This window comes from Phacochoerus africanus, chromosome 5 (assembly GCF_016906955.1).
Source record: "Phacochoerus africanus isolate WHEZ1 chromosome 5, ROS_Pafr_v1, whole genome shotgun sequence".
Lineage (NCBI taxonomy): Eukaryota > Metazoa > Chordata > Mammalia > Artiodactyla > Suidae > Phacochoerus > Phacochoerus africanus.
Genome location: NC_062548.1, coordinates 56,472,254 through 56,496,723, shown reverse-complemented (window position 1 = coordinate 56,496,723; position 24,470 = coordinate 56,472,254). Strand labels below are relative to the sequence as shown.

The following is a 24,470-nucleotide window of genomic DNA, read 5'->3' as shown; positions in this document are numbered from 1 at the left end:
ATTGGCCAAGCACTGTGTAACGCTGTGGGCTTTCTATGTCCTTGAAATAGGAGTGAACTTGCTGGTGGGTACAGAGAGTGGCCTGATGCTGCTGGACAGAAGTGGCCAAGGGAAGGTGTATCCTCTGATTAACCGAAGACGATTTCAACAAATGGACGTCCTGGAAGGCTTGAATGTCTTGGTGACAATATCTGGTAAGCGTGTGTTCAGGAAAGCAAGCTTACAAAATGGTTTAAAAGTGTAGGACGACCAGCGCGGAGCTGGCGTGAACTCATTTTCTGAAGTAATAGCTAAATGACATAGAACCGTGGCACAATTTTACAGCCACCTGCTAGGGAAAATGTCTTCTCGGGGCTCCACGCTGCCGTCTAGGGTGCATGAGAGCCCGGCGCTTCCTCCACCTGCCACCCCGCCCCGCCCCCCTGGCTGCCTCGACCTGTCCCAGCCAGCCTGGAAGTTTGCCTCCGCTTCCTCCCACGGGGGTCTTTCATGTAGAAGAAACTGTTCTCTGCCAGTGATGGTGACAGTATCGTGTCGTGGATTTTTTTTCAATGTCAAATCAAAACAGTGTTTCTTTAACTTTGCTTTTTAAACTTCCAGTCCTCTAAGCATACGCACACTCAGAATACATGCTTGAGGGAAAAACCGCTGACTCTCAGACATTGAAAAACTTATGGTCTCCAGAGGAGACAGTTTGGGGGCTGGGGGATGGAAATCCTGTGAAATCAGATTGTTATGATCATTATACAACTACAGATGTGATAAATTCATTTGAGTAACAAAAAAATAAAAAATAAAATGAAGATCAAAACAAAACAAAAAAGCAAAACAAAAAGGTTACGCAACGTTTCACACACACAGAGACTACGACACCCATATATTGACAGATAGTTGTAACGATGTGAGAATCCACGGCTGTGCGTACAGTTGGCTGGCGTTCCTCACATACCTGCTCACCCTCGGTGACCACTGTCCTGAAGTTAAGGTGCCTCCCGTCCATTGCATTGGTCCACACCTTATGGGCTGCTCTTTGCATGTCACTGAACATCCTTTCACTATAGCCATCCTGCATGGTTGCAGAACGTTCTCTGCATAGATGTGCTAAGATGTGCTTACTTGTTTGCTCTTGTCTCTCCATTTATTCCTCTCCTCCCCCCATGTACACATTTTTCACAAGTATTTTTATAGCGCATTAAACTATTGGGCATACATATCCATGTTGCATGGATTGTAATTTCCTAGTAATTCCTATTATTGCTGGGGTCAAAGAGGATGCAAAATCGTAAGACTTAACTTGTCATAATCAGTAGTGCTTTTGATTGAATTGTCTGCTACCTCAGACTTGTATTTATTTACGTGTAACAGTTTTTCTTGTATTTATTTACGTATAACAGTTTTTCTTGCCATTATTTTAGTTTTCAAATAGACTTTTGGTTTAAGTAAAGATGTTTGTTGAAATGCAAACATTTCACTGTCCTTCTCATACTTAAATGAGAAAAGAACCATTTAAAACGTGAGTGTTGATGGAAAGTTGGTTTTAAAATTGGAAGACATACACATCTACAACTAAACATGGTTCATCTTCACATTTTATGATCTGACAATGGTTCATAGGGATCAGCTTGTTTCTTTTTGTCGCTGAATGATATTCCATGGGGATCAGCTTTCTTTTTGTTGCTGAATGTACCAGTTTTTCACTTTGGCTTATTTAAAGACCTCTTGGTTCCTTCCAGGTTTTAGCAATTATGAATAAAGCTGCTGCAGACATTTGCATGCAGTTTTTTATGTCGATGTAGGTTTTCAGCTTTGGTTAAATACTTAAGAGTGTGATTGTTGGAATGCAGAAGACTGCATTTAGCTTTGTAAGAAGTGGCTACCCTGTCTTTCAGAGATCATTTTGCATTCCTGCAAGCAGTGAGTGAAGATTGCTGCCACTCCTTGTCAGCCTTCATGTTGTGGCATTTGGGGCCAGTGTAGTAGCCTCTTGTTTGAATGACGGGACATTGGGCATCTTCTCAAATGCTTGTTTGCCATCTTGGGTCTTTAGTGAGGTATCTGTTAAGGTCTCTTGCCTGTTTTATAAGTGGGTTATTTGTTTTCCTGTTGCTGAGTTTTTAAGAGTTCTTTGTTTAGGTTACAAGTCTTTAATCAGGTAGGTGTTTTTTGCAAATATTTTCTCCCAGTCTATGGCTTGTCTGTTCATTCTCTTAACAGTGACTTTTGTAGAACAGATGTTTTTAATTTTAATGAGGTCTGCATTATCAGTTTTTTCTCTCATGGGTCATGCTTTTGGTGTTAAAAAGTCATTGCCAAATCAGAGGAGACTGTATCTAGGTTTTCTCCTTTGTTAGAAACTTCATAACTTTGTATTTCACTTTTAGGTCTATGGTGCATTTCCAGTTGATTTTTGTGAGAGTTTCAAAGTCTCTATAAATTCATTTTCTTTTGCATGTGGATGTCCAGTTCTAGCAATGTTTTGGAAAAGATTTTCCTTTCTCCATTGAATGACTTTTGGTTGTGTGTGCAGTTTTTTTGTTTTGTTTTTTGTTTGGTCAAAGGGACCTATTTCTAGGTTCTCTCTTGTTACATTGATTTATCTGTTGGTTCTTTTGCCTAGTATCACACTATCTTGGTTACTGTAGCTTTACAGCAAATCTTGAAGTTGGAGAGTCTTCCTTGAAATTGGAAAGTCTGTTCTTTTTTAATAATCATGTTGTCTCTTCTGGCCTTTCCATATGAATTTCAGTATCAGTGTATTGATGCGTGCAACGTAACTTGCTGGATTTTGGTGGAGATTGAATTGAATCTATACATCAAGTTGGGGAGAACTGACTTTTTTTTTTCCCCCCACCTTTTTCTAGGGCCGCTCCCACGGCATACGGAGGTTCCCCGGCTAGGGGTGTAATCAGAGCTGTAGCCACCGGCCTACGCCAGAGCCACAGCAACTTGGGATCTGAGCCACATCTGCGACCTACACCACAGCCAACGGCAACGCCAGATCCTAACCCACTGAGCAAGGCCAGGGATCAAATCTGCAACCTCATGGTTCCTAGTCGGATTCGTTTCCACTGTGCCACGACAGGAACTTCAGAACTGATTTCTTAGTGGTATTGAAACTTATCTACAACCATTGAATATCTTTCCCTTGATTTAGATCTCCTTTGATGTGGTTTTCTTCATAGAGATTTTTGTATAGGGCTGTTTTGTTAGATTTACAACATTTCTTTTTCATTTTTTTTCTAGTGCTGCTGCAATACAGTGCTCCCATTTTTAATTTCAAATTCCCAATTGCTTGTGGCAAGTGTGTAGGAAAGTGATTGACTTTTATATAGTAACATTGCATCTTTCAGCCTTGGTATAACATACACTTATTAGTTCCAGAAGGTTCTTGGCCAATTTTTTTTGGCTTTTTTTGGTTTGTTTTTTTAGGGATGCAATTGCAGCATATGCTCTAGTTGTCAGAGCTGTAGCTGCCGGCCTCCACCACAGCCTCAGCAACACAGAATCCTAGCCATATCTGCAACCTACACCCCAGCTCATGGCAATACTGGATCGATCCTTAACCCACTGAGTGAGGCCAGGGATTGAACCCGCCTTCTCATGGGTACTAGTTGGTTTCATTACTGCTGAACCATCAGGGGAACTCCTCTTTTTGGCATTTTCTACCTGGACAGTGGTGTCTTCAGCAAATAGATAGTTTTATTTCCTATCTTGCAATCTGTTTTCCTTTTATTTCCTTATCCTTTTGCAGCTAGGACATTCAATATGATGTTTAATAGGATGATAAAGATATTAGGGGGAGGAATCTAGTTTGTCACCATTAAGTATGATGTTAACTATAAATTCTCTTGTAGATGTTCTTTATCAAATCAAGGCATTTCCACTCCTATTTGCTGAGAATTTTTATCATGGGTGTTGGGTTTTTGCCAGATGCTTTTTTCTGCATCTGTTGACATAATCACGTGATTTTCTTTCTTTAACTTGTTGATGTGAGTTTCTTCTGCTCAACATCACTTTGTTGTTGCCGCTCAGTAGATACACATCTGTGTCAGGAGGGAAATTTCGGGATCCTAAGTAGGGTGTACGTGCATCCTGCCTTTATGTAGGTAATGTCAAGCTTTTCAAGGTGCTCCTACAGTTTGCAACACCAGGGTCTAGTTACTTTGTACCTTCCTATACTTCAGTGTTATCACTCTGTTAATTCTAGACACTCTAATGGATATGAAATTGTATCTCAGGGTGGGCTTATTATGCATTCACTATTGGCTATGAGATCAGGTGCCTTTTTATGAATCTGTGAAATAACTTATTTTGCCTCTTCTAGTTGCTGCTTTGTTTTTCTGTCAACTTATGTCTCTCTTGATTGATTTACAGGAGTTCTTTGTTCTGGGCGTGAGTCTTCTGTTAGCTCTGTACGTTGTGCTCGTCTCCACTTTATGGCTTAACCTTTTGCTGGAGTCAGGTCCCCACATTGGGTGTAATAACCCTTTTGTGCTGTCAGATGGGAAATAATAGTAACTCTAGAGGATTTAGAGAACGAGATGACATAATACATGTGAAAGCATTTCATAAGCTCTGTTGGCTGTATCGTGCTGGTATCTGTATTACTTTGTGATTTACTGATTCTGTCCATCTACGTGAGTTCCTATGTTTATTATATATTTATTCTTTTAAAATCTTTCCTCCTCACTCAGGCCTACACCTGGTGACAGTGCTGTAGTGTTTCAGAAGTCCATCTAAATAGCTTGGATTGTGTTTGTAGTAAAACAGATACAAAATGTTTCCCTGGGGGGGATATTTATTGACATTTCTTTTGGTTTTGAATATGTGCGTAAAGTACTTCTATTTGTTTTGCTAGGCAAAAAGGATAAGTTACGTGTCTACTATCTGTCATGGTTAAGAAATAAAATACTGCACAATGATCCAGAAGTTGAGAAGAAGCAGGGCTGGACCACTGTGGGGGATCTGGAAGGATGCGTTCACTACAAAGTTGGTAAGTTCAGAGGCGGTCACAATGGTATTGTTTCTCCAGGGCTTCACTGATCTTCCATTTAAAATCCATGCGGTTTTGAAACTTCGAGTAATGAACTTGTTTCTGAGGCACCTTCTAACCCTAAGGCCTGCAGGGCACTGTTGTTTATCACTCAGCTGCTCCTACTGCCCCATCCTCCAGCCACCGTCATGCTCAGCACACAGTTTTCCCTTGTTGGATGGTTATCACCTTCCTCTCAGTCTGCTTTCTTCTGTGAAGGATGTGGTTCAGAGTATTCTCTGTAAGGAAGCTCTGCCGGAGGAAGGCCCACCGATCTGGGCTCCTCCTTTGCGCTGCAGGCTTGTTCCCACTTAGAGGCCTGTGGGTCTGGGCATGCGTGTTAGGACCTTTGGGGGTTTGCCCAAAGAGCTGAGGCTGGTCTTTTGAATTAACTGTTATGCTTATCACTAATAAATGAATCTTGCTGGCCTATCAGTGTTTGAGGGCAGCTGTTTTGTTCTTTCCTTGTTGACCTTCATGCCATGGTTCTCATGAAATGAGATCTCACAAGAACAAAACCAAAAGGAACTTTTTTTATACGTTGAGGGGGAAAAAAAATCAAAATACTGACACTAAAGTTGGAAATAAAGAGGAAACAATGGGGCTTAGCCAAATTTCTGTTTTATGGGCAAGATGATGTATTCTAATTGAATTGGAAATAGGAAGTTGAGAAGATGGGCACATGATTTCTTTGTATACTTAAGACTGCGTAACGTGGGAGCTCCCATTGCAGCTCAGCAGTTAACAAACCTGACTAGTATCCAGGAGGATGCAGGTTCAATCCCTGGCCTCGCTTGGTGGGTTAAGGATCCAGCGTTGCCATGAGCTGTGGTGTAGGTAGCAGATGTGGCTTGCATATGGCATTGCTATGGGTGTGGTGTAGGCCAACAGCTGCAACTCTCATTCGACCCCTAGCCTGGGAACTTCCATATGACATAGGTGTGACTTTAAAAAAAAAAAAAAGAACAAGGGGCTATTTAAACTTATATTTAAATAACAAGAAATAAACTAAAGTTTTGTTCCTCGTGGCACTAGTACCTTCCAGGTGTCCAGTGGCCCCATGTAACTTAGTGGCTGTCATACTCATAGGGTGGATAGAAAATCTTTCCGTCATTGCAGAAAATTCTCTCCATAAGCCCTGGTTTGGACAGCCTCATAATCCTTTACATCTTAATATTGATGTGATTTCTTTGAATAGTGATGATGTATGAAATTTAACAAGGAAAGTTATCTAATCAGCCAGCCATGTCTCATGGTCAGAGGAAGAGTGGGGGATAGTGCTGTGATGTGGAGAGCGTATGCAGACATCAGGGAGTTGTGCGTCAGGTGAGGCCAGGGCCCCTCCAAGGGCTGCTTTATGCAGGGTTGCCAGCTCTCAGAGAACTGAATGAGCTGTAAAGGAGGCCTTTATGTATGCTATACATAAAGCCAAAGAGAGATTTTCTTTACTTTGGGTACAGAATTTCAGGTAGCATCCTAGCGATTACTCTTCTCTCTCTAGCTCAGGAAGTGGTTTGAAGTGATACTTGACCTTAGAGGCAGACATAGGTTTCAGACTCAGTTGATATATATTTTGTCATAGCCCTCTGGGTCCCTCTGGGTCCCTCCGTCATAGCCCTCTGGGTCCATGCAGGACTCAGGAGAAGCCACGTGGAAGATCCAACCCCTCGCTGGGATTTTAGAGCCTCTCGGCTGGTCAATCACGTCATTATCCCTTGGAAGTGATCCTGAGCCCTTGAGACTGTGGGCTGGAAACCTGATGCTGCCCCCCGGTTATTTAATACTTACCGTGCTTGCTGGTAGTAATCAGAGCGTTGGGGTTGTCTGATGCAACATCGGGCAAGCTGGGAGCAGCCCGACTTGTACACGAAAGGATTGGAAAATGGGACTCTGGGACTTGATCTCTCTCAGCATTTTTCTCTTGTTGGTTTGCATGGATCCATAGAAGCCATATTTATAGACTGATGCAGAAAACGGATAAAAGAATTTAGAGCTCCGCGTTGATACTGACCTATTTTCTTCTTGTTCTTTCAGTAAAATATGAAAGAATCAAGTTTCTGGTAATTGCTTTGAAGAGTTCAGTAGAAGTCTATGCGTGGGCACCCAAGCCATACCACAAATTTATGGCCTTTAAGGTAACAACATCAAGAGTACTTAAAAGTAACATCACTCACGCTGTGACCAAGAGCCAGGAATAAACTGAATGGATAAAACTGATCAGTTAAAGGCTATGTGCCAATATAGTATATAAGTTGATCGTGCAAGAGGCTGTTTCTCATGGAATCTGCCTCGCTGTCTGCTTCCTAAGTCTTCAGAGCATGAGAGGGGGAGAGTTATGTGTTGGGCAGAAAACTGGATGGAAAGGCAGAATACCCCACCTACACTTAAAAAACAGACCGTGACCTTCTGCCTAAAGTCATAGATGTGTATAATGCTGTAGACTTTATGTTTTTGATAGGTATCCAACAATAGGCAGCCTTAAGGTATATCAGTTCAATAGAGTGCTAGTTAAAAACTTTAGTACAGAAATTCTTAAGGACACAAGGAATGTATATTGGACATTAAGTAGAAAAGTATTAAAATATGGAGTTCCTGTTGTGGCGCAGTGGAAACGAATCCAACTAGGAACCATGAGGTTGCGGGTTCAATCCCTGACCTTGCTCAGTGGGTTGGGGATCCAGAGTTGCCGTGAGCTGTGGTGTAGATTGCAGATGCAGCTCGGATCCCACATTGCTGTGGCTCTGGCATAGGCTGGCAGCTGCGGCTCCAATTAGACCCCAGCCTGGGAACCTCCATATGCTGCGGGTATGGCCCTAAAAAGATAAAAGACCAAAAAGTAAATAAATAAAATATGTATAATATACCATCTTCGTTTAAAGAAAAATACTGTAGAAAAATATTAGCAGTTATTTTATGCAGGTGTTTTTATATTTCTTTTTTTGTAATTCTAGAGTTTGCACTAGATACAAATTTATAAAATTCTTAATTAAAAATGATACTACTATGACATTAGATATTATCAATCACTTAGTAGTAGTATTAATATTTTGATATTGGACACAAAACCTTAAGAATTGCCCCCGGGGCTGTTTTGGTGCAGAGCAAGCATCTTCCAGTTGCTGATTAACAGACAAAAGCAAAATAAAGACTTAAAGAGTATTTTTGCTTATGGTTTTTGCCAAGTAGTTCAGTAATTTGAGTAACTGAGTGTCTGGGTCTAGCGTCTCTAGTTTGAACTATTAGAAATCAGTTCTGGGGAGTCCCCTCTGGGGCACAGAGCGGGGGATGATCCAGCTCATCTCTGTGGAGGTGCAGGTTAGATCCCTGGCCCAGCACACTGGTGGCATAGGTTGCACATGTGGTTTGGATTCGATTCCTGGCCAGAACTTCTGAATGCAGCATGTGCAGCTGGAAAAGGGGGGAAAAAGTATAAAGAAGATTATTTAAAAAAAAAAAAAAAAAGGAAGAAGTTCTGCGTCGCCTCACTGCTTTTCTTGCGGTTCCTTCCTTGCAGTCATTTGGAGAATTGGTGCATAAGCCATTACTGGTGGATCTCACTGTTGAGGAAGGCCAGAGGTTGAAAGTAATCTATGGGTCCTGTGCTGGATTCCATGCTGTTGATGTGGATTCAGGATCAGTCTATGACATTTATCTACCCACACACGTAAGAAAGAACCCACACTCTATGGTTGGTTGACTGGCTTCATTTTGTTTTGACTTTTTCCTTTACTCTGCGTAGTGAACTAACACAAGCAGGGATTCCTTGCTGCCCCTTTGGTGTGGGGGTGAGTATTTAAATGCTGTGCCCTGTTCAATAGCTCTCTGCTCCGAGACAAGTGGGAACCCACTCTCTGGCTCTGAAGCCCTCCTCAGAATTCTTAGTCCTGGCTTTCACTAACATGGGGTGGGTTGGGGCAGCTGCTGGCAGGTCAGAACATCCGTGGGTTGGGAGTGGGTAGAGGAACATGATTTCCTAAGTGGAGCCCCCCCATCCAAATATGTTCCAGGGGCCTCAGAAAATGTGAACCAGTAGAATGTATGACCTATAAAAGGTAGACGTTCAGACATATGTACATCAGATGGGTTTTTCAATGTCTTCCGGTTGCTATATGTATCACCAGGAATCTGAATGAGTACCTTCCCCAGGTCAGTCTTCCTGAGCACTTCTGCAGGGGCAGAAATAGCCACAAATGTGCGTGCCTGTGTTTTGTTCCCCTTCTCTAGATCCAATGTAGCATCAAACCCCACGCAATCATTATCCTCCCTAATACGGACGGAATGGAGCTTCTGGTGTGCTACGAAGACGAAGGGGTTTACGTGAATACCTACGGGCGGATCACCAAGGATGTGGTCCTGCAGTGGGGAGAGATGCCAACCTCTGTAGGTGCGTGTCCCCCCGACAGGTAGAGCCACCCCCCCAGGCACTGGTTTGACCAGTTGTTCAGACCTTTGGGCCCTTGAACAGAGGGGGTTGGCAGCAGGTGGTGGGAGACTGTAGACATGTAACAGTCTCATGTCAGGACAAAAACCCAAGTAGTTATTTTTAAACACTCCTGTCATTCACAGTCCTCCATTTAATCCTTAAGAGAGCCAGGGAGAGTAGGACAGGTGGAGCTGTTGACCGATGTATGGAAGGTGAGGGAAATGGGTAAGTCAGGGATCGCTTTCACCGGCTGGTGGCCGAGCCTTGTCCACATGTGGCCTCTGACCTCGCACATATGTTCATGAGCAAAGGCAGCACCTGGGGCTCTCAGGGTCCTCAGTTTATATCCCCAGACCACTCTGGTTTTATTGTGTTCAGGTCACTGGCTCTGTCCATTTGCCTTTTCCCCTGTCTCTCTAACCGATGTGATGCAGATGTGAGCTAATCTGTAGGCAGGGGGGTCTATGTGCTAGAAAAGCATGGAACACCGCTGGGGAGTCAGCAGACTCAGCCGTCGATTCGGAACATGCCTCCCAGGGTGAAGCGCAAGGGCGCCCAGGCAGAGTTCCTCAGAAACAAAAATCCCCAATTGCTAGCCATTTCGAGGTGTCACTGGGTGTGTGTGTCTGTCTGTCTGTGGCTGGGGGTGTGTGTGAGAGGCAAGTAGCTTTTTTTCACGGTGATTTCCTGATCTTTAACATTATGTGTTTTTTCCTTTGAAGCATATATTCGATCCAATCAGACGATGGGCTGGGGAGAGAAGGCCATAGAGATCCGGTCTGTGGAAACTGGCCACTTGGACGGTGTGTTTATGCACAAAAGGGCTCAGAGACTGAAATTCTTATGCGAACGCAATGACAAGGTAATGACCCCCTTTCCTTTCACTCGCTACCACATTCTAGCAGTGGTTTATTCTCTGTGGAGCTTAGTGAGACTTTCTTTGGGGTTTGGATGGATTCTACAATAATTGGCATAGAACTCTAGTAGTGACTTTTTAGACCTGTTTATGGAGGTTGGGGTATATTTTATTTTGTTTTCGCTGTGAGTGGATGGAGATGTTTATCTCTGCAGAAATCATCTCATGTTGGATTTTTGAGTTTAGTTTTTGGGGGTCCATTCAAACCCCCCTCCTCACCTGTCAGGTAGCCTGTCTCGGCTATGTTTGGTTTAGGGATTGAGAAGGTTAAAGCTACCAGTTTATATGGATGGGTTTCTTTTGTGATTAGAAGGAATCCCCATGGAAATGTGGGTGATAGAGTAGAAGTTTCCTCTCCCCTGATACATACCAAAACCACACCACTTGTTAGTCTGCCTTTTGAGTAGTGAAATGACTTCACAGTTTACATGGCACAAATGCCCAATAGGATAGATTGTTCTGTGCAGAATTGAGAGCACTTTCTGCAGGTGAGACCCCAGGGCAACAAAGCCCCAAGTTAAAACCTTGTGTTTCAAAACTGGCCATATCCTTACAGAGAACGGTATGGAGGATGCTTAAAAAACCAAAAATAGAGTTACATAGGATCTTGCAATCCTATTCCTGGGCATTTATCCATAGAAAACTAATTTAAAAAGATAGATGCACCCCAGTGTTCATAGTAGCATTTTTTATAATAGCCATGACATGGAAACAACCTAAGTGTCTGTCAACAGATGAATGATAAAGATGATGTGGTACATATACACAATGGAATGTTACCCAGCCATATGAAAGGCTGAAATAATGCCATTTGCAACAACATGGATGGACCTGGAGATTATCATACTAAATGAAGTAATCAGACAGAGAAAGACAAAAATCATATGATAACACTTGTACGTGGAATCTAAACAAATGATATACATGAACTTGTGTAAAAACAGAAATAGGCAGACATAGAAAACAAACTTATACTTGCCAAAGGAGGGGCAGGGATGGGGGAGGGGATAAATTAGGAGTATGGGGTTAACAGATACACACTATTCTATATAAAATAGATAATCAACAAGGACCTATATACCCTGTGTATAGCACAGGGAATTCTACTCACCATTCTGTAATAACCCATAATGGGAAAGGATCCAAAAAAGAATAGCTGTAAATATATAAAACTGAATTACTTTGCAGAAAACTTTAACACTACACTGAATGAACTATACTTCACTTTAAAAAAGCAAACAAACAAAAAAACCCTAAACACAACAACTGGCCACCTCTTTGTCTTCTCCAGGACCTACTCCCTCCCTCCCCAAATCTCCCAGCCTCAGAATGGAGCAGACAGCTGGCCAAGGGTGTTGTCCCACCTGGGCCTGCTTAGGGAAGGTGGAGATGGTCTTTTCTAAACCCAGGTTTCTCTCTTCCCTGCCACCTGGATAAAAATATGTCTGACCACCTGAGGCAGCTGACTGCAGCCTTAGAAATATTTCCACCTCTTCTATCACGTTAAAATGCATTAAACGTCCTAGCAGCCAGACCTCAGGGTGACTTCTCAGATTGAATTCAACCTGACAGAGAAGGGCCATCACTTCTCCTTGCATCTGGGCCTCTGCCCAACTTCATACGCCACACAAAAGAAGCCTGTCACTGCCACCCCTCTTCTTCGTGCAGCCCTTTCGCTCGTTTACCAGTGTAGGTGGCCTCCCCCCACCCCAGTATCTCCCACGTCTCTTTACCTTGAAAATCCACACAATCTTAGACCTTACCCAGGGTTTTGCAGCTTTTTGGGTTCATCATTCATGATGTCATATCCATCAAAGTTTATTAAGAAAAGGCAGAAAACTACATTCTTTTACTTTGACTGTAGAGTCCCATGGAAGAACTAAGACATCTCAGCGTAATTTTTTAAAAGAGAAAAATGTGGTTTGCTGAGGAGCCTCCCCATTGCTGGTAGAGTTTGCCAGACGCATGTGTCTTATTTAAGAAGGTGTGAGCACTGGAGGTGAAAACACTCGATCCAGTTTGGGGAACATCACCTTTTTTGTGTGTGTTCTCGGGGTGCAGGGCCACCCCATTCCTCAGCCTTCCTGGTGGAGATGAACGTTCTCCGCACAGACGTTGAGCGGGCAGCAGCCGGGTCCGGTGCGCAGCCCCGCTGACCCCACCGCCCTCTCCTCTCCTCCCGCAGGTGTTCTTTGCCTCGGTCCGCTCTGGGGGCAGCAGCCAGGTGTACTTCATGACGCTGGGCAGGACCTCTCTCCTGAGCTGGTAGGCGTGGCGGCAGTGGCGAGGCCGGCCCCCCGGGTCCTCAAGATGGAGAACTTGGAATTCCTGGCAACTGGAGCCCGGAGCGCCCGGCGCCCAGGACGCGCTCGGACACCGCGGGCGGGGTCGCCCCCTCTCGCCCGCTCTGACCAGCCCCCCCATTCTCCTCCCTTCCTGTCCGAAATAAATCGAGGCTGCCACGCAGCTGGTGCTGTTGTGACTCTCCCGTCAGGTGCTATCAATGTTTGGGATCGAGCATCGGGCAGAGCGGACGCCTCCCTCCCGCTCCAGGATCCCGTGTCCCAGTGACTCTGCCCGTGGTGTCTGCCGGTGGAGACGGGACGCGCGGGCGGGGTGGAAGTGAGGGCCGCGGGTGTACAGGGCGCTCTGACGAGCAGTTCGCCGAAGCGGAGAGCAGATTTAATATAGTAACATTAACAATGTATTTAATTGACATTTCTTTTTTTTTGTAATGTGACGATATGTGGACAAAGAAGAAGGTGCAGGTTTAAGAAGTTAATATTTATAAAATGTGAAAGACACACTAGGATAACTTTTTTGTGGGTGGGGCTTGGGAGGCGGGGTGGGTTAGGGACCCATTTGGTTTCTTGGGAATCTTTTTTTTTTTTTTTCTCTTCCTCTGGGCCAAGAACTCAGTCTTTTTTCTTTTCTTTTTTTTTTCCCCCCAGTGTACCAGGTTTTGCCTAAATCATGTTCAGGTGATTCTTTAAAAAAAAAAAAGAAAAAAAAGAAAAAGAGAGGGTGTGCATTTATTTGAATCCTGGCCAGAACCTTGTTGTGTAACAGTATTAGCATTGCCTCAGTCAAAGGTTTAATTTTTGTTTAAACCTAGAAGTGCAACAGCAGTTTCACCACCGTCTGCACTTGCGGAGGGGAAAAATTGTTTTCAACCACGTGTTTTATTTTTTTTGCCTACCTCATTGTTTTTAATGCATTTAAGAGGTGGTTTAGTATATGTTTTTGGAGGGAAAACATTAATGCTTAATTTAATCTTAATACCAAAACTATCTGATTGAAGTCTGACTGTTATTTTGTCACAGGTCTCAGTTAGGCACAAGAGAAATTGTCCTTGAAGAAGGGGAACAGCCAAAAGGCTTGTCATGCTGTCTGGTGCGTCTGCTTTCTGAGCTGAGGCAGATGGCTCCGTTTCCACCAGATTCAGCCGTAGTGGTTGACGGGTGGCCATCGCCCACGGCACAAGAGGCCTCACTGTTGTCACCTCGGTGTTGCAGACAGGTGGTCGTGTGGGGACACCCCCATGAACTGTTAACAGTGTTGCCAGAACCTTTCCTTGGGGCAGGGGTATGTCCCTTTTCTAAAAATGCAATGCACTAAAACAATTTTAAGAATGTAGTTAATACTGCTCGTTCATAAGAAAGCATCTTCCTGTGTTTTGCAAGGTGTGATATTGAAGCCCTGGCTCTTCCTGTTCTCTCCCTTGCTCTCTCATTCTCTCCCTGTTTTTTAAACAAGTTTTTCTTTATGAATATGTTCATGACATTTGTAATAAATGTCTTGGGTAATAATTGGTTTCACTGGCTTCTGGTCACTCACTTCCTCGGAGGATGTTAATCTCTTGGTAAAGGGGCAGTGCCTGGCCTCGTGGCTCTACCATCTGCCCACCCTTCCTCTCCTTGAATTCTGATGAGAATGCTGCGTTCACAAAACTAAAGCTCGGAGTTTCATGGGAATAATCCTCATCTGTGGTGAATTTTCTCTTATAACCTGAAAATGGAGGTTTTCCTTCCACCATACAGTGATCACTGGCACCTGTTTGCCGAGGCCCGGCCTGGCATTCGTGTCCCATTTGGCATCTGCTATGACTCGTCATTCTCTTTCTTCTGGGTCAGCATATTTGCCAGAGGCTCTCCTTTGAATTACAGAAACCTAGTGAAAAGAACAGAAACTCAGAGATGCAGAAATAGCAGCTGGCCTCAGGCCCCCACCAGGACAGGCTGTTTTGAAAGGACGAGCTGGGTAGATGGGTTTTCTGTGCGTGTGACTTTGGCTTAGTGCGATGTCCAGAGCAGAAAGAGCTCGTTCTTTCCCATTGGTTCGTACTTAACGTAGAGGAAATTGGGGAGCTCCTCCCACTTGGGAGGGGCTCGAGAAGGGCAGATTCCGTCACCAGAGGACTGCTGTCATTGTCACGTTGCTGCCAGCTCTTGACCTAAGATGAAATGCACCATAGTGATCACGTGAGCCAGGAGGAGAAAGGGGCGTATCAGTTGTCGCCCCACGCGTGGCTTTGGTGAAAGGTAAAAGTTGGGTAGGTGTCTTTGAAAAAATACTAAGCTGCTGATACTGACACAGAAGAGGTGAAAAAAAAAAAAAAAGGATGAGGCCCCATGGTCCTGATAATCCAGACTTGACATGCACTCAGTGTCTGTAAGGCCAGGGCTGTGACCCACACAGATGGCGCCAGTGGTGTTTCCTTGGAATCGCTGAGTACCAAGAACTTGTCAGAAACCAGACGCCCCTTCGAGGTGAGGGGTCGGTCCCGGCTCAGGTCAGAGCGCCCAGCCCTCTGGGGTTGGAGGTGGACGTGACAGAGTCCGTGCCTGGGCTTAGCTGACTGGGGCCAGCGGCCTCTGGTCCCTGTGGGGTGGTTTCTGGCTCTCCTTCCCTTCGTGGCCTCGCCGCCTTGTGAACCAGACTGTGTTGCTACAGCATGAAGCAGGTGCCTGGTGGGTTTCTCCACAGAAGAGGGTGAGCTGTCGCAGTTTCATCCTTCTGGAGAAAGGGAATGTCGTTTTCCTTTAGCAGGGTAGTGATGTCACAGAAGTGCCAAGATGGCAGAGTTACAGTTGAAAATAGGGGAGTTCCCATCATGGTGCAGCGGAAATTAATCTGACTAGGAGCCATGAGGTGGCGGGTTCGATCCCTGGCCTCACTCAGTGAGTTAAGGATCCCAAGTTGCTGTGGCTGTGGTGTAGGCCAGCGGCTATAGGTCAGATTGGACCCCTAGCCAGGGAACCTCCATATGCCATGGGTGCAGCCCTAAAAAGCAGGAAAAAAAAAGGGGAGAGAGAAAATAGTATTACAATGATAACATTAAATACAGAACATTAAGAACTATGACAGCAGTGCTCTTCAAAATACCAGTATGGCTCTAGGTTTAGTCAAAGCTTTAATAAATGATACTTTTCTGTATTTAAATTGGACTCTGTATTGAGTTCACTGTTTTTACGTTTTCTCATGCACGTTACGTTGAAGAAAATGTTTACAAAGGGCAGTTTTGTTACACTAATGTGCATCACGTATTTATGGTTTATTTTTAAATGGTTTTTTATGGGTTATTTAGGTTTTTGTCTTACTAGTCCATTTACAGTGATTCATAATCCCTAATTTTGCCAATTATAAATTTGCTAAACAATAATGCAAATGACAAGCTGCATTAAATTTACTAATCAGAGCTGCAAAGCAGACCAGTGGCAAGTCCACACAGCCTTCTCTGTTTTCAGTGCTAACTTGTTTTCTCTGTATTATGAAAATTACTGTTGTCCCTCTTCTCCCTTTTTTTGTCCTCAAATAAAGTAAAGATAACACCTATTTTATGCGGCCTGATTTCAAATATATTCTGTTCCTTTGGAATGTTTCCTTCCTGTAAGGACCCCCTCTTCCCAGGGCAGGGCCCCCACATCCTGCCATCCCTGATGGGTTGCCCAGGGGGTAACACCCAGGCTCAGGGCATCAGAGGTGTGAACGTTTGTTCAAGGGTCTTAGAATGAAACTGAGGGTGACCTCTTGAGCACCACATTCCTGAAGCCAGAAACAGAAGGGAGCTCATCCTTAAGGGACAAGCGTGGTTTTATTTTCACAATCCTGAAAGGGATTAAGAAGTAAAACGCTCCATCTCTGCTCCATAGCTAACAGGGTGATGAAAGGAGCTTTTCCTCAAATGGGTAAATACTGCTCAGCATTGGGATTCCCTCAGTGCAGGGTCATGGTGGCCAGTCCATGGGTGCAACCCCCCTCATCTGGCAGGAACAGTCCTCATTGAACGGGGCATCCTTCTCAGGTACTGCAATAGTCAGTGCCCTCCTTTGTGCTTCGTGCTAGAAACGTGTTCTCTCTCTGAGGCGAGAGTAAACATGTCAATCCCTAGACGCCAAACAGTACTTGTGTCCTTTTCCTACTTGCCCTCCTACTTGCCCACTTGTTGCAGCTGGTGAGTGACAAGGAATAAACTTCTGGAGGCCCATCCCTCGTAGCCCCTGCTCCCACCCACCCTCCATGGGTCGAGATCTCACTCCCAGGAAGCCACCAGAGCGAGTCAGCCCCTGGCACTGGCGCCAGCCCGATATTCCCGCGTCACATGCCAGGGTACAGCGACGTGGCTGCTCTACGACCAAACAGAGCGGTGCCCTTGTTTGACTTTCACTTGAGGAGAAATAGGTGCCACGTTTTATAAAGTAAGATGGTTGAGGGATTAAGTTGGGAACAGGACTTGTGACATCTTGCAGGAGAAGTACTATGTGGGAGACCCTCAGAGCCGGTCCATTTTGCCTTCACTCTCAGCCGATGGCATCGTGTCTGTTTGAGAATCTTCCTGGAACTCTTGCATCTTCACCTCGCCCGACGTCCCTGTGCTAATAGTCTGATTCTCTCTGATTGCCTGCTGGTGACACCGTGTTACCCGCTCACTCTTTCTTCCTTCCTGAACGCAGAGCTCGCCCGTGGGCTGAGGTTGGTGGTTCTAGGTTTAACTATTACTGCTCTGTCTCACTGCTCTGTCTCCCAGATGGCTGCCTGGGTGTTTCCTTCTGTAGCATGAAATAAAAACCCTAATGTTAATCCAATGATGAAAGCAGCCCCCTGTGCTGCCTGGGGCCTGTGAGGAAGTCACTGGGGTAGCTGGGCACCCAAGGGGCTGGGAACCTCACCTGTGCTGGGCATGGGGCCACCTAGTCACATTCCAGACCCAAGGACTTGCCCATCCCGCGACTACAACTTGGCTTCTTGTCAGGACCTCGCGGGGCCGGAGCTTCTGTCGTGGCTCAGTGGTAACGAACCCATGAGGATGCAGGTTCCCATTCCTGGCTTTGCTCAGTGGGTTAAGGATCTGGTGTTGCTGTGAGCTGTGGTGTAGGTCTCAGATGTGGCTCGGATCCCTCATTGCTGTGGCTGTGGTGCAGGCTGGCAGCTGTAGCTCTGATTCGACCCCTGGCCTGGGAACTTCCATATACTGCAGGTGCTGCCCTAAAAAGGCGAAAATAGTGTGGAGCCCGCCAGGCCCAAATCATCTCCTAGTTTGCTTGGTTACTGGAAAGTTCAAATGTGACAGTCCAGCACAAAATGCTATAAAATAACTTTTTTTTTGGTCTCAGTTGTAAGCTCCTGGCAGCATGCCCCCCCCCGCCCCCCGTGGATAGAGCTTAAGCACATAGACTCCCCTCCCTCCTTCAGTGTATTTGCAGGTCAGACATAACCACAAACCTTAGAAACCAGTGCTAAACAGCTTTTCTGCAATAAATGATGTTACTACTCCCTTGATTCTTTTAACAGCTTTATTGAGAGACTCCATACTGCAAAATTCACCACTGAAGCAGAGTGGCCTTTAGTCTACCCAGAGTTGTACATACATACCCACTGTTCTTCCTTAAACATAGTAATCACTTGAGAAGGCAGCCCGCAGCCCACAGCCCTTTGTCACTAGCTCTTGCCCTAGCTCCCTCACCTCCCATCTCCCTAAACTTTTTGCAGCTCCCCATCTACTTTCTCACAGTGTAGACTTTGCCTCCTGGATGGGGATGGTTCACGTCAGTGGAGTCCTGCTCTGTGTGTGCTTTGTCACCGGCCCTTTGATTTAGCAGCATCTCCTGAAAGTTTATCCTATTGTTTATCCCTGTCTTTGTCTTTTGTGTCTTTGTATTGGCATTCCTGGTTCTTAATCTTTGTCACTCACCTGCTCGCTGATGGCCTCTGGGTCCTGGGCTCTAGTGAAAGGTGCAGTTAGCCCCACCCATGCAGCCCCAGCCCTGAACACAGATTGCTGCAGTTTGAGCTCTTAGAAATCCGGCAGTCTCCTTCCCCCAGAGCTCTTGATGCTCAAGTCAGGCACCTCACAGTTCAGGTACAGTGGTCGCATGTGGGACTGGGGAGCCTTCCAGAAGCGTGGCCCTCTGCAGCCCTAGCACTGGCCTGTTTGCGGAGGGACAGCTTTCCAGCCCTGAGTCAGGTTCTCAGGCCGACCCTCTGCCAGGTGGGCTCAGGGCCTCTGCTCTCTTGTCCTGGGCAGACGGGTTCACCTGTCCCTTTTGCAAAGGGCCTTGTCCTGTTGGGGCCTTGTGTCTCTTCTGGCATCGAGGACGTTTCCTTGGAAGGCCTTGTGGTTGTCCCTTGACCCCCTCTACCTGGTGCATCATTGAGTAAGTGTGGGCGCCTGTCAGCCTCTGAGTACTTGATGGCACTTGGGTGACTGACAGGCTGGGCAACCCCTGTGTGTACTGAGCGGTGCTCCTGGGGGAACGCAACCCGCAGTGTACAGGGCAGCTCTGGGATCGGCTCTGTCTGCTCTGGATGGTACAGCAGAGCCTTCAGTAGCAGTGTGTGTGCAAAGATGGACACTTTTTAGCTAAAATAGCAGCTGCCAGGAGAGCTGGTGTGAGTTGGGACTCATTGGAAAGAGCTGTGAAGTGAGGGGAAGGATGTCCCGTCTGCTCGGACCCCGTTTGGTTGGACACGGCCATCGAGGAATCTGGACCAACCGCAGCCTCAGCACAGGTGGCAGACCGACTGGGAAGGGCTCCAGACCTGTTCCCGAGAAGACTGGCTTAAAGAACAGGGAATGGAAATAACTGGGAGAGATAATTATAAACCTCTGAAGCTTGTTCGAGGAGTCACTTCACCCTAGTTTGGTGTGATTAACAACAGCGACGGCGGTAAGGACTTGTGTGTATCGGCCCCCGCCATGCACGCACTAAGGGCTTTTCCACGTCCCCTCAGCTTGTGGAGGAGAAGGCAGGGTACCACTTGTCAGCTTTATCTGGAGAGATGCCCAGATGCAGGAGGGGCAGCTTGCTGAGGTACCAGGTGGTGAATCTAGGAAAAGGGTTGAACCCACAGACAGACTCCACCCTCAGTACGGAAATGGACCGTCAGACTGTCTGGAGAGGGAAACAGGCAACTTGCCTGGCTTCCAGCTTTATTTAAACAGTGGGATGCTGCTGTATGAAGCAAAGAGGTATTGGGGATGTTCAGTTCAAACTTATAATAATATCCTTCAAAGATCCATCAGTGAGAACTGAGAGTGCGTTGCTCTTGGGCTTTGTGGAAAATGTCTATTAATGTCACTTTCACATTTATTTTTCCTTTTTAGTTTTCTAGTATGGTGATAATTCTTATGTCGACAGGTGAATGATTGCAGTTTTTAAACAGTTAACCTGAGAAGAAAAGAACCCCAAAGGTGTATGAAGTCAACAATCTCAGAATACTTTTTAATGACTCAGGACATAGCAGCAGAAGCTTTTAATATGTGCATAAAGGGAGTTCCCGTCGGGGCTCAGCAGTTAACAAATCCGACTAGTATCCATGAGGATACTGGTTCGATCCCTGGCCTCACTCAGTGGGTTAAGGACCCAGCGTTGCCCTGAGCTGTGGTGTAGGTCACAGATGTACTGCTGTGGCTGTGGTGTAGGCCGGCAGCAGCAGCTCCAGTTCGACCCCTAGCCTGGGAACCTCCATATGCTGCGGGTGCGGCCATTAAAAAAATAGAGATGTGCATGGAAATAAGTTAAGCTGGCAACACGAACCATCATTTTGTCGATCTCTATTGTAAGATATACACTTAAGTAAGCGCCATTGAATATGTTTTTTACTTAACTCAGTATATTCCAGAATATAATTTCAATGTGTGATCAACTCTTTAAACAGGAGGATAGTTGACATATATTTTTCACACTAAGGCTGAAAATTGTGTACTTCAAACAGCCCGTCTCTGTTCAGAGCCACTTTTTAAGTTCCCTGTCACCCCTTAGAGTTGGTGGCTACCGTTTTGGACAGTGCATTGCTAGAGGCTTTATCTGCCTTATCACCCTAACACACTCTAGAATCTTCTGCGGGAGCTATGGAAGCTCTTAAGTGACATGGCCTCTGTTGGGGTCGTCCTAGGCAGGGTGAATGCAAGAGGGGAGGTCAGGACCTGGTCTGACTATGGTTTTTCTCCACCTAGTGCACATTCTTGGGGTTGGTGTGTTAAAATAGTTTTTTTTAATAATTATTTTTATTTTTTCCGCTATAACTGGTTGACAGTGTTCTGTCAATTTTCTACTGTACAACAAAGTGACCCAGTCGCACATATATATAGATATTCCTTTTCTCACATTATCCTCCATCACAAATGACTAGATAGAGTTCCCAGTGTTATACAGCAGGATCTCATTTCTTATCCACTCCAAAGGCAATAGTTGGCATCTATTAACCTCAGGTACTTAGTCCGTCCCACTCCCTCCCCCTCCTCCTTGGCAACCCCAAGTCTGTTCTCCAAGTCCATGAGTTTCTTTTCTGTGAAAAGGTTCATTTGGCCCATATATTAGATTCCAGATATAAGGGATATCATATGGAAACTCATATGATGGACTGGGAGCTTGGGATTAATAGATGCAAACGATTGCCTTTGGAATGGATAAGCAATGAGATCCTGTTGTGTAGCACTGGGAACTATGTCTAGACACTTATGATAGAGCATGAAATGTGAGAAAAAATAATATATATGTATATGTAACTGGGTTACCATGCTGTACAGTAGAAAATCAACAGAACACTTACTGTAAAGCAGCTATAATGGAAAAAAATAAAAATCATTATATAAAAAATTTTTTTGAAGTGATTGGAACAGCAAAAAAAAAAAAGTCATACGGTATTTGTCTTTCTCTTTTTGACTTATTTCACTTAGTATGAGAGTGTCTAGTTCCATCCATGCTGCTGCAGATGGCATCATTTTGTTCTTTTTTATGGCTGAGTGTATAAAATAGTTTTTCAAAACACTATTTTTTAAGACAAAGTTCCACTGGAATGTTACCTGTCGTGGGGAGGCACAGGAGGTCACAGTCCTGGTCTGTTTAGCATGTTCATCATTTCATCAAGAAACCTGGATTTTAGGAAGTTGATTGTTTTCATCTCAACTTTCATTAAAAATGCGAGAGAGTCCAAGGTAGGCAGACCCCGTAAAGGGCACATACCAGGGGCCAGTTTGGCAGCTGAGATGCGTGAGATCTCTCTCTTCCCTTGGGGAGGCCGTGGTGCCCTCTCTGGTGCTGCCTCCCCCTGGGCCAGCTCTTCCTTTCCTCCAGGCCAGGAGGAAGGGTGTCAACCCCCATTTTTTACATCCCCCACTGGAAGTCGCGTGGATCTGTGCAGCTGGTGGTCGGTGTTTAGGCAGGAGCCTCTGACCCAGGTCGGGAGCGTGTTTGGCCAGAACCTCTGAGTCAGGTGGTGAGAGCCAAGACCCTGGGGGTGGGGTGTCAGAGGTCATAGTTGTGGAGAAAACCCACTCCTCCGTGTGTCCAAACGCTGACTCCTGCTGCTGTGCTGTCCACACAAGCCTGGGGCCCATCCCTGCAGAAACGGACAAATGCACGGTAGCTCTGCGACCTGAAACATGTTTGGCATGTTCACGTGTGAGCCGGGCGCCCATGAGAGGTGTGCGTTCCCCCCCTCCTGGCTCACCTGTGCCGTCGCCCAAGTGCAGGGCAGGTCTCAGTCTCCTAAGCGTCTGGGTCGTGCTCTTCCTCATCTTACACTACAACCCTCTTGTTTTCAATTTACACTTTCACAAGTTCCCTTTGTGGCGCAGCAGAAACAAATCCGAGTAGTAGTCATGAGGATGCAGGTTTGATCCCTGGCCTTGCTCAGTGGGTTAAGGATCCCGTATTGCTGTGAGCTGTGGTGTAGGTTGCAGACATGGCTCAGATCCTATATTGCTATGGCTGTGGCTGTGTAGGCTGGCAGCTGTAGCTCTGACTTGACCCCTAGCCTGGAAACTTCCATATGCTGCGGATGTGTCCCTAAAAAGCAAAAAAAAAAAAAAAAAAAGCTTAAAATTAAAAATTTATACTGGAGAATTCTGCAGAACCAGACGCAGGCATTTCCGCCACACTGATGATCCTGAAGCCACTCTTGTGAGTTGGATGCAGCCTAAGAGGGCACTCCTGGGATCTGCTGGAAGTAAGGGCTTCTTACAGAGAACCAAACTCTTGTCTTAGACAGTGGTCCCCCAAGTTCAGATAGTTAAGTTCAGCTCTCTAAGACCATATGTTTAAACTACATGAAACTGGAGTTCCCATTGTGGCACAGTGGAGATGAATCTGACTACTATCCGTGAGGACGCAGGTTTGATCCCTGGCCTTGCTTAGTGGGTTAAGGATCCAGTGTTGCCATGAGCTGTGGTGTAGGTTGCAGATGTGGCTAGGATCTTGTGTTGCTGTGGCTGTGATGTAGGCTGGCAGCTGTAGCTCTGATTTGACCCCTAGCCCGGGAACCTCCATATGCCATGGGTGCAGCCCTATAAAAAGCTAAAAAACAAAATGAAAAAACCTACGTGAAACTGAACATGAAGCATCTACACATCACAGTGTTTACAGTTTTATGCTAGAAGTAGTTTATCCTTTCTGTCAGTATTGATGAAGTTCCATACTTTGTATGAGCCCCTGTGCTGCTGAGATGACACGAAGGAAGAGAATCTAATTGTAGCTTCAATTCCAAAAGGAAGTTCATTATAAAAAGTTGAAAAGACCTGCTGGCCCCAAGGCCCTCCAAGGAGAGTGGGGCTGGGGCTCAGGACAGAAGTAGGACCCACGAGGCTGCATGGCCCTTCCAGCTGTGGACACCTGTGTCACCTAATAGGTGATTCCAAACCCTGAGCCTGTGCCATATCACCTAGAAGGCTTGTTAGGATTTGTTGTCAAGCCCAATTCCAGAATTTCTGGTTCCAGAGCTCTGAGGAAGGGCCAGAGTGTTTGCGTTCCTCTCCAGTGGCTGGGTGGTACTGAGGCTGCTGGTCTGGAATGGTTTCGAGGAGCACTCTCCTGCAGAAGTCGTTAGTACAAACAGGGACATCAAGGACCTTGGGAAGTAAGGTTAGCACAGTCATTTGAGCCACGTTCCAGGGTCAGATGGAAGCACACATAACTCCCAGAGGGGAGAGAGGCTGTCACTTGCCCACACTTCTTAAGCCTCATTAGAAAGTTCCTGGGAGGTCCTGTCATGGCTCAGCAGAAACAAATCTGACTAGGATCCATGAGAAGCATGTTCGATCCCTGGCCTTGCTCAGGGGGTTAAGGATCCAGCGTTGCTGGCTGTGATGTAGGTTGCAGATGCAGCTCAGATCCTGCATTGCTGTGGCTGTGGTGTAAGCTGGCAACCGCAGCTCTGATTCAACCCCTAGCCTGGGAACCTCCATGTGCTGCTGATGTGGCCCTTAAAAAAAAAAAAAAAGTTTCTTAATGAGATGGAATCAGAGCTGTCATGCCTGTGGCTTAATTTGCATAGTACATTTATTGATATCATGAATGTTTTGCCCTCAAATCAGGGAGAACCCTAGACGGGCTCTTCTCACCCCAAGGCAGCTGGGTCTCTGCCTCCCACGTCCCTCAGGGTCAGTGATTGGTCTGCACTTGAGGCCAGAAGGAGTTGCCCGGGACTTGGGAGATAAGTTCACTGTGGAAAACTCTTTGAGTCCAGGCCTGCTGGGGAGGAGCAAAGCAGGTCTGTTGTGGACTGGATTGTGTTCCCCCAGATTCATATATTGGATCTCTAAGCCCCTATGTGACTGTATTTGGAGTTTTTAGAGGTAATTATGGTTAAATGAGGCCATG

At 45.7% G+C, this 24,470-nt stretch overlaps 1 protein-coding gene across 49 annotated transcripts in view; it reads left to right on the top strand.

Moving 5' to 3' along the window:
• MAP4K4 (mitogen-activated protein kinase kinase kinase kinase 4) overlaps positions 1–16,206 on the top strand; it is a 166,218-nt gene extending 150,012 nt beyond the window's left edge. For 34 of the 49 annotated variants that reach the window (XM_047781394.1, XM_047781404.1, XM_047781403.1 and 31 more), the window contains 7 exons: positions 51–194; positions 4,859–4,993; positions 7,067–7,167; positions 8,547–8,696; positions 9,257–9,416; positions 10,178–10,317; positions 12,557–16,206. In XM_047781394.1, coding sequence (XP_047637350.1) covers positions 51–194; positions 4,859–4,993; positions 7,067–7,167; positions 8,547–8,696; positions 9,257–9,416; positions 10,178–10,317; positions 12,557–12,640 — 914 coding nt within the window. In that variant the 3' untranslated portion in view covers positions 12,641–16,206. Of the gene's footprint in view, positions 1–50; positions 195–4,858; positions 4,994–7,066; positions 7,168–8,546; positions 8,721–9,256; positions 9,417–10,177; positions 10,318–12,556 lie in introns of all 49 variants that reach the window. The other 15 variants (XM_047781402.1, XM_047781392.1, XM_047781388.1 and 12 more) reach the window with 1 other exon arrangement.
• The last annotated feature ends 8,264 nt before the right edge of the window (positions 16,207–24,470 follow it).